Source organism: Leucopleurus acutus (genome assembly GCF_964270905.1).
Source record: "Leucopleurus acutus genome assembly, chromosome: 16".
Lineage (NCBI taxonomy): Eukaryota > Metazoa > Chordata > Mammalia > Artiodactyla > Delphinidae > Leucopleurus > Leucopleurus acutus.
Genome location: NC_139158.1, coordinates 17,280,998 through 17,295,267, shown reverse-complemented (window position 1 = coordinate 17,295,267; position 14,270 = coordinate 17,280,998). Strand labels below are relative to the sequence as shown.

Genomic DNA, 14,270 nt, shown 5'->3' with positions numbered 1-14,270 from the left:
GCCGTGCCCTCAGGGGCCTTCTCTGTTCCCTCCTTCAGATCCTTGGCCTCACATTTTATACATTTTGCTGTCATCACTTCTCTTTTTTTTGGCCTCAGACACCCTGGGTAATCTGATGAAAGTTACGGACTCTCTTCCCAGAATAGTACCCTTGTGCAGTCAGTTGAATCGATGTCCCCAGAGCCCCCTGCGGGCCATCCCCCATATTAGGGACCCCTGGCCAGTGTGTGTTGCTTGACTGGGTACATGAAAGCAGGGGGTGCCATTCACACCGCACACAACAGGAATGGGGGCAGAGTTGTGCAGATCGGCCCCTGGCTGGCGATTGGGTACTGTCTACAGGCACATTGGAATCTGAACGCACGCTGGGTCAGTTTTTTGTTAAACCCTCATTGCATAGGTAACAGCCACACAGTAAACACTTGATCAGTGTTTGCTGAAACACAGTGATGATAAACCTGGCGCTTTCTAAGTTTCTCCCACCTTTGTGGGATGCCTTAAATATTAACTAATGCCTCTGCTTTATAGCCTGAGAAATAAAGCCTCAGCAAAGTGAAATATGCCGTGCTGGGGCGAAGTAGTGTCTGATGTCTGACCAGGGTGAGGGTTAGCCAGGTGGGTACTTGGTCAGCCTTAGCAGTTATCATCACGGAGCTGGATGTTGTTGAAGCTGAGACTCGAACCCAGGACTCCAGGCTCCCCACATGCTGGTCCCCTCCTTCCCCAGTTCTGTGCTCCAGGAATTTATAATCCAGCTGGGGAATCAATAAGAAGAAGAAAGAAACGGATCCTAAATTACTTCTACTTTTCTCCTAGTTAATCCTTAGAGCAGCCCTGCCAGGTAGACCTTATTACTATTCCCTTTTTACAGATGAGGAAACTGAGGCTCAGAGAAGGTAAGTAGCAGAGTTCAGGACTCACCTCCAGGTCTCCAAATCCCCAGATAATGAGTGAGCAATAGATATAGTTAAAGGCTTACAATGTAGCACTTAATTATATATGATTTCACGCTGTATTGTATATAATTTAATACTAATTGCAGGGTTTCAGAATGAGCTGAAGTGAGCGGGGGTGAGAATGGTAGGGGAAGGCTTCGTGGAGAATTGGGGAGCTGAGCTGGGCCTTGGAGAGGATTTGGGTGGAGGCTGGAGGGAAAGGGAATCGAATGATTAAGGCATCAGGATAGCAATGAGCTGGCTGGGAGTGGGGAGGGGCCAGGATAGTATTAGTTAAATAATGGAACTCCGTAAATGCAAATGTAACTAACGTTCATTGAGAGCTACCCAAGTGCCAGATACTGTGCTATGTTTCTTTTATTGTTATTGCATCCAACCCACCTTTGACCCTGTGAGGGAAAGACAAATCCAACCAGACAGGTACTGTTGTTACCTCCATTCGATAGATAAGGAAACAAATAGCACTGTTGTGACTTGGAGCCAGGCCTGGACTCCAAAGCTCACATTCTTCACAGCTCAAGTTCAGTGCTGATCTGATTAGAGGTGGGCGTATTGTGAACAGTGGGGAATAAGCTGGGCTGGTCTAGGGCCTTGCTGGCTAAGTGTGGCCCACGGGCATTGCCTGGGAGCTTGTTAGACGTGTGGGCTTGGGACCCTTCCCAGTCCTACGGAAGGAGAACCTGCATTTCAGCACAATCCCCAGGTGATTTGTGTTCACATCAGCATTTGAGAAGCATGGGGCTGGTGAGTAGTTTGGCTGGATATATGCCTGAGCTCTTCAAATCTTTCCTATGACATCTCCCTGCTGGCAGAGGCGAATAAATGTATTCCCTGAGGGTTTGAGGTAGAAGCCCAGGACAGCCCGCCCCACGCTGAGATTCTCTGAAGTCTCATATTTCATCTAAAAATGTCATTGACTATTTCATTACATACCATAATGTATCAGTGGTCATTTTAATATCTCAAAATGGTTATGTAAATTGCCATGGAGTAGGATCCATATTCCGGGGAGATGCATGGGATGGATTTCCTTGTATCTTAAATGGGGTAATAATAACCACTTCAAAGGCTGCTGCAAAGATCAAAGGAGAATCATGTATATGGAATTGCTGCGTCAACTGTCCGCATCGTACACATGTTGTTGTGGAAGGAACTGAGAATCCTCTCCAGACCCAGTGTCCCGCAACCAACCAGCTGTCCAGAGGGTGGAGGTCACAGTGCTTTTCTCACAGTCAAGGTGAGGCAGGGCTCAGTCCCGAGGAGGACAAGGGAACATCTCTGGGCATCTCAGGAAGCCAGGTAAATAAGAATAGGAACACCTATAGCTAGTTTGTTTAAATTTCTTATGATTTCATAAAATCACCCTTTCTTATTATTCCCCACTTCCTGATTGGCCAGATTAGTTAAGCCGGAAAACCCCAGGAAAATCCAGAGGCTTCAGAGACATCGGGTGAGAGAAGATGGGAGTACAGCATCCTGTCCCCAGGTGACCCAGAGAGAGGGGAGCCTGGGAGGAAAAGTGGGGGTGACAGGGAAAGAGGGAAGCAGATGGCCACAACCTGGAGTCCTATAGGAAAAGGGGAGAGAAGGGGACTGGGCTGTCAGCCCTGGACTAGCAGTGACTCTCTGGCTTCCCCATCCAGGGGACCCATTTCCTTGTATCGGAAGAAGAGAAGACAGAGGGAGAGAGACCCAGAGAGGTGAGATGGACGAGACAGTGACCATCCAAGGCCAAGGAGGAAGGGCAAGGCCAGAGAAGGCGCAGGAGGCAAGGGAGGCTCATTCAGAACCGCAGAAGCTACAGGAGGGGAATTTGGGGACGGATGGGTGGGAACAGCTCCCCATGGCCCGGAGCAGTCGAAAAGGATGAAGTTGGGAAGAGCTATTATATTTGCTTAAGGAGGTTATGAGTCACCCTTGGGGAGAGTTCTGGTAGATTAGTGGGGTTAAGGCCAGATTTTGAGGCGCTAAGAACAGAATGATGGAGATTCTTTTTTTTTCTTCTTCCCATGATAATCGTTAGGATTTTCACACAAATTGTGTTTCTCTTACAAATGTCTTACTTGCCATTTAACACTTAATCTCTGTGACTTGTGACTAGAATGAAGCTGATATTGTCCCTTTAATCCACTCCTTGGCAAAAAGTTAGTTAAGAAACAGAGAATTACAAAGCATTGTTAACAGTATAATCCAACTTTTGTTTAAAAGAATGTGTGTGTGTGTATTTATAAATATGAACATATGTATATTGTAAACAAAGAAAAACATCTACAGAAATATGTATCAGATTGTAATGGGGGTTTTACTGGTATATACATGTTGCTTTTAATATGTATAGTTTATTATACATTTATTATCCCTCCATAAAACTGTAACAAATTCTAATAGGGGTTATCTCTAATGGTCAGGTTACGGTATATGACTTATAATTCTTTTGGCTACAAAGGGCAGAAACTCAGCTGAAACTTTAAAGCAATAACTAAGTTGTTCCAGTACTTCTTCAGGCATGGGTGGATCCAGGGGCTCAAATTATGTTATTGGGAATCTCTCCTCTCCATCTCTGGGATCTGCTGTCTTCTTTCTTGACTTCATTCTCAGGCAATTCCAGGCCTGCGTCTCATCACTTTAGCACCCCAGTGGAAAGAGAACAGCTTTTTCCCCAGGAGTATTAGCAAAGCCCCAGGGCTGACTTTCAAGGGCCGTGCTCAGGCTCATCCCTAGACTAGTGAATCGTTGTGGCTGAGGGGAGAACTATGTTGATGGTTGAGACCAAGGCCAAGGTCATGTGACCCAAGAGGAGACCAAAGGAACTTTCATGGGCATCTAAGGAAGCCAGTGAACTGAAAAAAGGGGGCCGAATGGTTCCCCCGAAGAAATTCAGAGTTCTGTGGCCGGAAGAGGAAGCAGGAAACCACAAATGTCTGCTTTAAAGGAGCCTTCACTCTCTGGGTCATATATTTTTTTGGGGGGGGTCATATATTTTTGTAATGACTGAGTTGTTTATAATAAGCATGCGTTTTTCTTACAATGGCAAGAGAAAGATGAGCTTCCCCTCTTTTTTTTATTTTTATTTTTGCAGTACATGGGCCTCTCACTGTTGTGGCCTCTCCTGTTGCAGAGCCCAGGCTCCAGACACGCAGGCTCAGCGACCATGGCTCACGGGCGTAGTCGCTCCGTGGCATGTGGGATCTTCCCAGACCGGGGCACGAACCCGTGTCCCCTGCATCGGCAGGTGGACTCTCAACCACTGCGCCACCAGGGAAGCCTGAGCTTCCCCTCTTAAACAAGTGATCTGGGTTCCATCTGGTTGGGACAACTGAGATCACAAAATCATAGGTGTGGAGAAAACAGTAAAGCCCAAGTCTTCTCAGAGTCCTTGATTTTATAGGACATGGGAGGAAAGAACAGTGGCAAGGCTGGGGAATTGACCTTCTCCTTTTTGTAGATTGTTAGTTGTGTATGTTCAAGACCCAGTGGGCCATCAGACAGTCTCTGGGGCTCTGGGTCACCAGGGTGATGCGCCCAGGGAGCTGGGTCTTCGTCAAGGTCAGCCTCTCTGCCTCTCGGCCTCCTGTATGGTGTGTGCTGTACCCAGGCTTCAGTAAAGCTTCCCTGCATTCTGATATCACACCGCTCTGTTTCTTCATTTCAGGGTTACACTAAGGACATGGTGACAGACTTTGATGAGAAACACGATGAGTATTTAATATTGCTCCAGCAGAGGAACCGGTAAGATGAAGCCGCTCAACGGCTGCCCTTCCTATTAGCCAAATCAAAATCCAATTTAGATGTATTAACAGCATGCAGGCTGTCTCACATAGGACTGGGATGCAGTCACCCTCCACTCAGACGCTTGGAATAATATCTGCCATCCCGGTTCCTATTTCTCCATTCACTGGTTTAATTGCATCTTTTGACTGAGCTGTAGCAAACTGTTCGACGCGTCGGAGCCGCGTCTCGCTTCCCTGCTCCGGTTCTGGGAGAAGCTGGGTTTGCCATGAAAAGCTAGACTTTGGCAGGACCTGTGCATTAGTCACCTGAATAGGCCAACCTGTGATCTCACAGGCTTTGAAGGTCCCTGGAAATCTGAGCCTGTAATCATGCCTTGTTGTATAAAGGAGGAGTCCTTTTACACTTGTGTTTGAAGGTGGTTGATGTCATTTAAAGTTCAGTCAGTCCTGATTTTGACTCTGGAGTGCTGGTTCTCGCAAAAGCCTGCAGCCATGCCACGTGTAGTGACTGGGGTCAAGGCTTGTGGTCTGGCTTGAAAGAGAGCGGGTATCGTGTCCTCCACGCCTTTGCAGGGCGGCGCAAGTTCATTTGCAGTTCACTGTGCTTTGTCTTCAGGCCTGGAACCTTACAGAAAGCTGGGTTTGCAAACTCCGATGCTAGGAGGGGACAGTCAGGGAGTGAAGCTGGCTCAGTGGGGACAGTGGGCACCTGGAACTCTCACGGGCCAAGGGATCCCTATCCTCCAAGGTGGCCAGAGAAGCTGGAAACCTGGATTTGTGTGGTGAAGTCTCCTGAGTTTTAAAATGTTGGTAATGAATTCAAATCAAAGCACAAAACAAACAGAGGAATTCCGCAGGCCCCCCAGACAGATCTGCAGGAGGGGGAAGGACAGGGGCACTAATGTGGGGCTTTGTGTTGTGCGCTGGGCTTGGGGTCCTGTAGGTAAGAGAGTCTGCGGGTTGTTATTCTGAATGTGAATTCAGCCTTGTCTGATGGGCTGGATTCCCGGTGCTTGTCAACTGGGGCCCCGGTGGCATGTCGCATGGGGCAAGTTTTTATGGTGCGGGAGTTTCCCATGTGTTGTAGGAATTTAGCATCCCTGCCTACCCACCCCTTTACTTAATTCCACTAAGACCCCCAGTATCTATGACAACAATACCTGCCTGCATTCCAGATGCCTCCTTGCAAGGTGGTCCCGCCCCCCATAGAGAACTTCTGAATAGATCAACTCTCCAGGACCAGCCAGAAATGCCAGGCAACATCCCATGTGCCCAGCTGCTCTGCACTCATCTCTCTCCACCCCAGGGGCAGCCTCAAACCCAGGCTTGTGCTGATTAGACCCATGTGGGTTTTTATCATCATTAATGCCAGGAACAGAATGTTTTTATTCAGTTTCTGGCAGGCTGGATGGTGCCACTGAACACCTGGGTGCGATCATTGAATTATATACATGTGACTTGTCTAGGAGGAGAGTGTCATAGTTCTTTTTTTTTTTTTTTTTTGCGGTACGCGGGCCTCCCACTGCCGTGGCCCCTCCCGCTGTGGAGCACAGGCTCCAGACACGCAGGCCCAGCGGCCATGGCTCACCGGCCCAGCTGCTCTGCAGCACGTGGGATCCCCCCGGACCGGGGCACGAACCCATGTCCCCCTGCATCGGCAGGCGGACTCTCGACCACTGCGCCACCAGGGAAGCCCCTGTCATAGTTCTTTATGAGCAAATTGCTTCTCATTAATCGAGAGATCAATACGTGCGTGATCAAAGGGCACAGACCAATAACATAGCTGAACAGATCCAGAGATGAGGTTGCAGCACAAAGGCCATTAAAAAAATATGTCAACATGGAGCTGCCATAAAATTTGGGGGATGTGTTGTCACCAAGAGAGAGCTGGCTTGATGACAGGAAATTAGAAAGTAGAGCTAGAACGCCTCCAAATGGAGACCTGAAGAGTGAGAGTGCCCCTGAGCTGTCATCAGATGAAGCCTGAAAATGCACCTTTGCTGGAGTGCCAGTTGTGTGGCAGGCACCTCAACCCCATCGGTACAGTTATTGCACCCATTTTACAGATAAGGAAGCAGAGACCAGGACAGCAAGCAATTTGCCCATGGTCATGCAGCCAGGAAGTGGTGGAGCTGGGCCGTACTTCCTTATTTATGTTTTGTTTGACATTGTCATCAATAATCAAAAGGAGAGAAACCTGCCAGGGTTGCCAATGGCTCTAAGTTCACTACGGAGGAGTTTTGTGGGAATAAACTGAAACTGACTTGGAAATGTAGTTACAAGACTGGGTAGAAAACCAGCCTCTGAACTTTATATTGGGCATAGAGGAAGGTGAAAACCCGGGCTGCTTATCTGCGTTGCCTTGTGACCCAAGAAGGGGGTGTGCAATCACTGGGCTGAGTTCTTAGACATCTGCCCAGAACACAGCTGCCCACAAGATGCTGGTGACATTATTCTTCTATTCATTCAGCAGGATTCCATTGAGTACCTTCTCAGTGCCTAGCATTACCACTGGTATGAAGGAGAACATTGCAATGAGGGAGACACAGACTGTATTAGTTAGTGCTCCTTTGCTTGAAGGGACAGGAACCCAAGGTAAATGACTTTAAACAACGAAACGTACTGACTTGTGAAATTAACAAATCCAGGATGATAGACTGGCTTCAGGCATAGTTGGATCCAGGCACTCAAACTGGGTCACTGAAATCAGTCACTCTCCATCTCTCAGTTCTGTTTTCTCATGTTGGAATCATCTCAGGCAGGTACTTCCCTCACGGAGGTCAAGGCAGCCACTGGAAGCCCCACACTTACATCCCACCTCGAGGGGAAGAGAACACATCTTTCCTAATAGTTCCAGCGAAAGCGCTGAGGAGGGCCCCCGAGGTCTGGCTGGGGCCCCGTTCCCATCCCTGAGCCAATCGCCGCCCTGTGCCTGGTGGGGGTGGCAGGGTCTGCCTGGCCACTCCTGGGCCACCCCATTAACCTGGGCGATGGTGTGAGTCTCACCCAAACCACGAGGAGTAAGAGGAGGAGGGGAGTGGTTCCCAAGGGGAACCTGAGGGGCTGTGTTTGGAAGATGGGGGAGAGTTGCTGGACAGGCAAAAAGAACAGGTGCCCACCACACAGCCCTGGCCCTCAAGGAACTCCCCAGGCAGCGGCAAGTGAGCACAAGGCCACCTGTGACTATGCCGGAAGCGCAGAAAGTGATCATGTGCTCCAGGAGAGGACCGGGGAGAGTGGAGAAGGTGTGGCCGCCCTGTTTCACCCCGTACAGCCCTCGCCCAGAGGGTGCTTAGTGATTCTAGTCACTCAGCTTCAGGAAGGATGTAATCATGGCCTACAGGACTCATGAAAACGCAACCAGAATCATCAAAGGGCTGAGATATGAGGAACAGTTAAGGGCTAACGGCCAAGAGGGACTGTAATATATGCACTAGATGTGGCAGATCTAAGATCTAAGAATCCAGCAATGGTATTTGCTTTTTTTTTTTTTTTTTTTTTTTTTTTTGTGGTACGCGGGCCTCTCACTGCTGTGGCTTCTCCCGTTGCAGAGCACAGGCTCCGGACGCGCAGGCTCAGTGGCCATGGCTCACGGGCCCAGCCGCTCTGCGGCATGTGGGATCTTCCCGGACCGGGGCACGAACCCGTGTCCCCTGCATCGGCAGGCGGACCCTCAACCACTGCGCCACCAGGGAAGCCTGGTATTTGCTTTTTGAAAAAGGTTGTTTGAGGGAAATTTATAGGAAAACGTACCCATATGAGAGGTGAACCCACTGCCCCAAGAGGAGATTCAGGCAGAAAGAAGAAAGGGGAGAACCAGCACCCAAGGCGGGCCTTGCACAGGCCCGTCTCTGAGCTGGAGATTCATCTGGTATCCCCTTCCATCCTCATGAGCCACAGGCATCCTTGGTCTCATTTTACAGAAGAGGAAACAGGCCCCGGGAGGTGTAGGGAATTGCCCAAGGTCACGAAAGCTGGGAAATGGCAGAGCCTCCAGTACGGAGCTCTGTCCTCCACGCACATGGGTGGGGGTGGTGACATCCTAGAAGACAAATTACAGAGCCTCTGGGCCCCCAGGTTCTGGGAGGAATGGCAGGCTCTTTGCACCACTGCCTTCCTCCTCTGCATCCTTCAAGGCTGCACTGAAATGACACCACCTCCAAGAAGCCCCCACCTGGGAGCCACTGCTTCTCCTCTGAACTCTCTTTGCTTGGAGCCCCTGCAGCATGATGCCTGGTGAGGAGACAAGCAATGGCACAATGATGTGGCTGGGAGACGGGCTCTGGAGCTTCATGGACTGGAATTTAAATCCTGGCTGCTTCCTCGGCTCTCTGACCTTGGGCAAATTCATCTATGAAACAGATCAATGGTAGGCACTTAATCCCTGGGCCAGTGAAGGATTAAGCAGGACGAGATGCTTGGAGGTCCACAGTAAGCCCACCCATCCAAGTATGCTTTCTCCATCATCATCATCATCATCATCATCATCATCATCATCATCATCATCATCATCATCATCATTGTCATCACCATCATTTTAGTGATAAACACGCCTTCTCAAATGATGTCCAGATAATCCTTGAATGCCTGACCCTTAGAGAACCCCTCAGTTGATCCTGGGGGTGAATGAGGTCCAGAGGAGGCACGTGGCCAGCCCACAGTCACACAGTAACTGTGGCGCTTAGAGACCGAGATGGTTCAGTCATAAACCCGGTCACAGTTAGGCCCGTGAGCAACACGCCACCTGCCCTTTGAGCTCAGCTACGTCCTCTCACCACCTGGACCCCTGCTTGTGCCCTGACCGCCCAGCCGTCAAGCATCTCACATCCCCCCCACCCACCCCCGTCACAGTCCCTCACGTGACACCCTGTGCTCTAACTCACAGTGCCTCCACTTCCTCTTCTGAACAGAAGAGCTCTCTGTACAAGTGACCCCAAAGGTCATTACGAGATAAGCGGAAACGATGCCTGTGACGTGGTTAGATACACGGTGGCTGTATTAGGGTGCGCGTCCATGCCTTCTCTCTCCTGCCAGACCTTGAGTTCCAGAAATATTGAGAGTATTCCTCACCGTTCCTCACACTCATCACGGACCCCACACCCAGGGGGCAGGAAGGGAGAATAAACAGGCACACAGATACTATTCCATAGCATGAGGCAGGGAGACACGTGCTCTGAAACAAACAGAATCTGTAAGGGAATAAAGAGTGACAGGGCAGCGGGTGGCTGGGGGCTCCATCTCCGGAAGGGCAGGGACTTAATCTGATTTTTCTGAATCCCTGACACTAAGGGCAGCTTTTTATGCAAAGTAAGCTATCCGTTAAAAAACACCCACTTTTCTTTGATGCCACATGTGTACTGCTGATGTGCTCAGCGGCAGCAGGGGAGTTCCTTTAGTGATTCCTTTCACAGTCTGAATAATTATCTCCTCATTTATCAGTTTCATGAATCCACATTTTCATAAATCACTCTGCTTAAAGAGAGACCTGTGTGGAGCGCCAGCCACAGAGCCTGGATAACGGGATGCCACCGTGACCATTAAGGTAGCATCAGGAGACAGGGTGGTCTCCGGAAGGAAGTTGAGACGGGCACTCCCTGGCTAGATGGTCAGATTTTCCTCGTGCCGCCCCTCCCTGGGCTCCCTGTTCTCCCTCCCCGGGGACTGCTGGTACCCACTGCGCCCTTTGATTGTTTGCTCCAGAGAATGCAGCTACTGCCGTGTTTGGAAATTGTCTCTTAGTTACTTGTGTTTTCCTTGTGTTTTATGCTGTTGCCCAACAATCAGGCATCTCCCAGGCTTCCGAGGCTGGCAAGAGATAAGCAGTCTGTAATAAACGTTCCTGCCACGATTGGCAAGATGGATGTATCAACCATTAAAGAAACATTTAAAAAGCAAACAAAGAAATCATCAGTAATACCACCACCCTCACTCAACAGCTGATTTAATTTTCACATTTATCACCCTCCACTATGGGTCCACAAACACACTTTTTTCCAACTTTGCACTTATCACATATATACCATTTTTATCCTTCCTTTTTCACCCCCCCACTGAACAGATCACAAATAATCCCCTATGTTTTGACAGACTCTTCGTAATTTTAACAGCTGCATGAGATCCCGGCTTCCACTTCCCTAGTGTTGGACATTTGAGTTGCTTTCATGGTTTTGTTATGACTGAATGCTGACCATTGTTCCTGATCAGAAACAATTTGCTTACTGGGCAAAGACCAAGCATATGGCATTTTCGCTATTTTCATATTACTTCTGAGAAGGTCTTCTGAGTTTCCAGCAATGTCTAAGTTTGCCAGTTTCAGCTTGCTAGCTTTATAAGTCACCTTTGTTGTGGTGAAGACTCTGGGGCCACATTGCTTCAGTTTGCATCCTAGCCCTGATACCATACTAGCTGTGTGACCTTAGGCAAGTTACTTAACCTCTCTGTGCTCCAGTTTCTTTATCTATTCAATGAGGTTAAGAAAAGTAATTACCCCACAGGGTTGTTGTAAAGATTAAAGTCTTAATACAGTCAGTCCTTATTATTCACAGATTCCATATTTGCAAATTTACCCACTCACTAAAATTTATTTGTAACCTCCAAATCAATACTTGAAATGCTTTTGTGGTCACTCAAAGGCACATGCAGATGGCAAAAAAATTTTAGTTGCCCAGCACGCACGTTCCCAGCTAAGGTAGAACAAGGGAACACTCTGCCTTCTTGTTTCAGATCTTACAATGTAAAGTGTCCTTTTCACGTTTTACTTAGTGCTGTTGTAACCGAAAGTGGGGTCCAGCTGCTCACCACCCAAAAGCCAATAAGGAGTCCAGGTTGATGGAAAGGAAAGTTTGCTTTATTTCAGATGCCGGCAACCAGAGGGGAGGGCGGACTTCTGACCAAAGGCCAACTCCCCCCGCACTGACAGTCAGTGGGCAAGAGCTTTTATAGACAAAGGAAGGGGGCTACAGGCAGAAACAGAACAGTCAACTCTTGACAGTCATCTTGAAATTGGTCCTGCGGTGGTCTGACCAGCATCATTTGACTGTTTTAAGTACAGTTAATCTTCAGTTCCAGGGTCGGTTTGTTCCCATTTCCTTGAGGCCGGTTCTTGGAATTGTGGGAGCTTATGTCATGGCTACAGTCCTGTCATCATGTAGTTAACTTCTTCCACCTGGTGGGGCTTTCAGTATCTACAAGACAGCTCAGTGGATATGGCTCAGAATATTACCTATAGCCCTTGAGAAGGAACTAAAGGTCTTGTTGGACTGTTTTCCTTTGTTTCTGCATTTTCTCACTTCTCTGATGAAATCTATTCTTTGGCTAAAGTTTTTCCACAGACAAAAGGCAGGCTGAGGACCTGGGGGCATAGACCATAGGGTCCTGCTCCATTTCACGTGTTTTTTATATTTTTGTGCTTTTCATTGATGACTTTGCTGTTTAAACTGCACCCCCTGGCACAGGGGTAAAGTGGTGTCTCGCATTTATTTCTAAGCCCAAGAAGGCTATGATGTCCCTTACGGAGAAAATACACGTGTTAGATAAGCTTCCTTCACTCATGAGTTGAAGTGCTGCTGGCATGAGTTCAGTGTTATTGTATTAAGTACATATTAAATAAGGCGCCTTCAAACAGAAACACGCATAAAGCAAGGTTTTGTATTGATCGGCTGATGAAAATGTTGTGACCAGAGGCTCACAGGAACCAAATCCTGTATTTTCCCCGAGGAACAGTGGTTCAGTATTCACTAATTCAGTGTTTGCGGCAACTTTATGGAACATAACTATTGTGAATAATGAGAACTGACCATACGCAAAGCATCTAGAACAGGGTTTGGCCTTCTACCCTTTATGTGATTGCCATTACTATTATTTTTTTTAATTTACATTTTGCTAATTTGGTGGGAACTTACTTAATCACTGAAGAGGATGCACATTTGTTGCCATGATGGTTGGTTGGTTGTATTTCTTCTTGTGCGGAAATAACTCTGGTTTGTGCGGGGTGCCTAAAAGTGTCTGTAAAGGCGCTGAAGGGTTTGGCGTCACACGGGAGCAATTCCGAAGAGGACACTGCACACCGTTTACGGCAGTGAACATCAGGACTGGGGAGAAAAGGACCAAGCCAGGGTGCGAGGTCGGGCTTTAGAGAAAGCTGAACAACGGACCCGGCCGTGCTCACGCCAAAACCCTTTTAGCCAAAGGGTGTGATCATCACATCATTAATCTTGAGCAAAGCCTGCACTGGTGTATTTTTAAACTGCATCAGAATATAAAATAATGACATTTGGGATATCGGGGGGGGGGAGTGTTTGAGAACACATTTATTTCCTGAAGCCAAAAATCAGCCCACCTGGCCTGATGACGGCCGTTTCCTGATGTGTGTACGTGTTCCGTGTAATCTCTCTCACAAAGGCTTAGACCGCGTTTTGTTACACGTGGAAAAAAGGGCTGCTATCCACGCAAAGTTGAGATGCGCGAAATTGGGATCATCCCTGGAGATCTGGGCTGTGTGTAGCAGCGTGCACACGCACCTGTTTTGTCTCAGCCACCTTGGGGGCGAGGCTGGGTGCCCAAGGTTTTGCTAACGTATGTCTGAGCCTCAGAATGAAAAGCAGAAACAACCCTGCAGGGTCCAGAACAGCCTCCCCGTCGCTGCTCCTGCATGTGTGTAATGGGCCTCTCAGGGCTGTTTATGGATGAACAGCTGGGCACCGGCCACCCAGCCTCGGATTAGAGACGCTTGGCTGTCAGAGCAGCAGGTCCCTCCCCGCATGGGGGTGGGCGGTGGCCCAGGCTCCTAGAATGAGAAGCCAGCGATCCTTTCTCTTCCAGGATATTAAAGCATTTGAAAGCCAAGGACCCCATGCAATTGAGGCTGGAGCACCTGGAACACGGGTTCTCTGTCTACGTCAACGGGGCCAATTCTGAACTGAAGACATCCCCTCGGAAAGCCGTCCACCCCAGCTTCTCCAGAAGTGCCTCCCACGCCGAGGGGACTCACGGTGAGCACAGGCCAGCAACAGCTCTGCAGACAAATTAGGGACAGTGGAGCCACACCCCATGCACAGAAACTAGTTAACCTATACAAGTTAACTCTACCCACTTGGCCAGAAAGAAAGAACATGAAAGTGAGAGAGAGAGAGAGAGAGAAATCCTTTTCCACTTCTTTTTAAACTAGTCTCGGCCTCCACCCCCCCAGGGCAAAGGTGGCCAGAGCAGTCAATTCCTGGCATTTACATTTCCTAGGTCTCATGTGCCAGTGGTTTAAGGAAATGTCAAGGATAATTTTGATTGTACATGATTTTCACTCACTATGTCTTAACTTTAGTACCTAACCCCGGTGATAATTGATTCTACTGTTCATGTCTGAATTTAGTTAATACATACTCTGCAGACTTTAAGCGGATTTCAGGTGTCCTATAATAAAAGACACATGAAATAAAATCTGGGAAGTGGCCTAGGAGGCACCCGACCCAGTGGCTGGCCCCATATAGGCACCGAAAATGATTTGGTGGTGGTTGAATGAATGAAATGGCAGTGCATAGGAGTCAGATACCAGTTTGGCTGTATTGCTTTGGGGAAACCATTTTTGTCT

The 14,270-nt window shown here is 48.5% G+C and overlaps 1 protein-coding gene across 1 annotated transcript in view; it reads left to right on the top strand.

The window, feature by feature from the left end:
- The window catches only part of KATNIP (katanin interacting protein), a 198,349-nt gene that overhangs the window by 46,875 nt on the left and 137,204 nt on the right, over window positions 1-14,270 (top strand). The window contains exons 3-4 of the mRNA XM_082856530.1: window positions 4,609-4,685; window positions 13,508-13,677. Coding sequence (XP_082712656.1) covers window positions 4,609-4,685; window positions 13,508-13,677 — 247 coding nt within the window. The remainder of the gene's footprint in view (window positions 1-4,608; window positions 4,686-13,507; window positions 13,678-14,270) is intronic.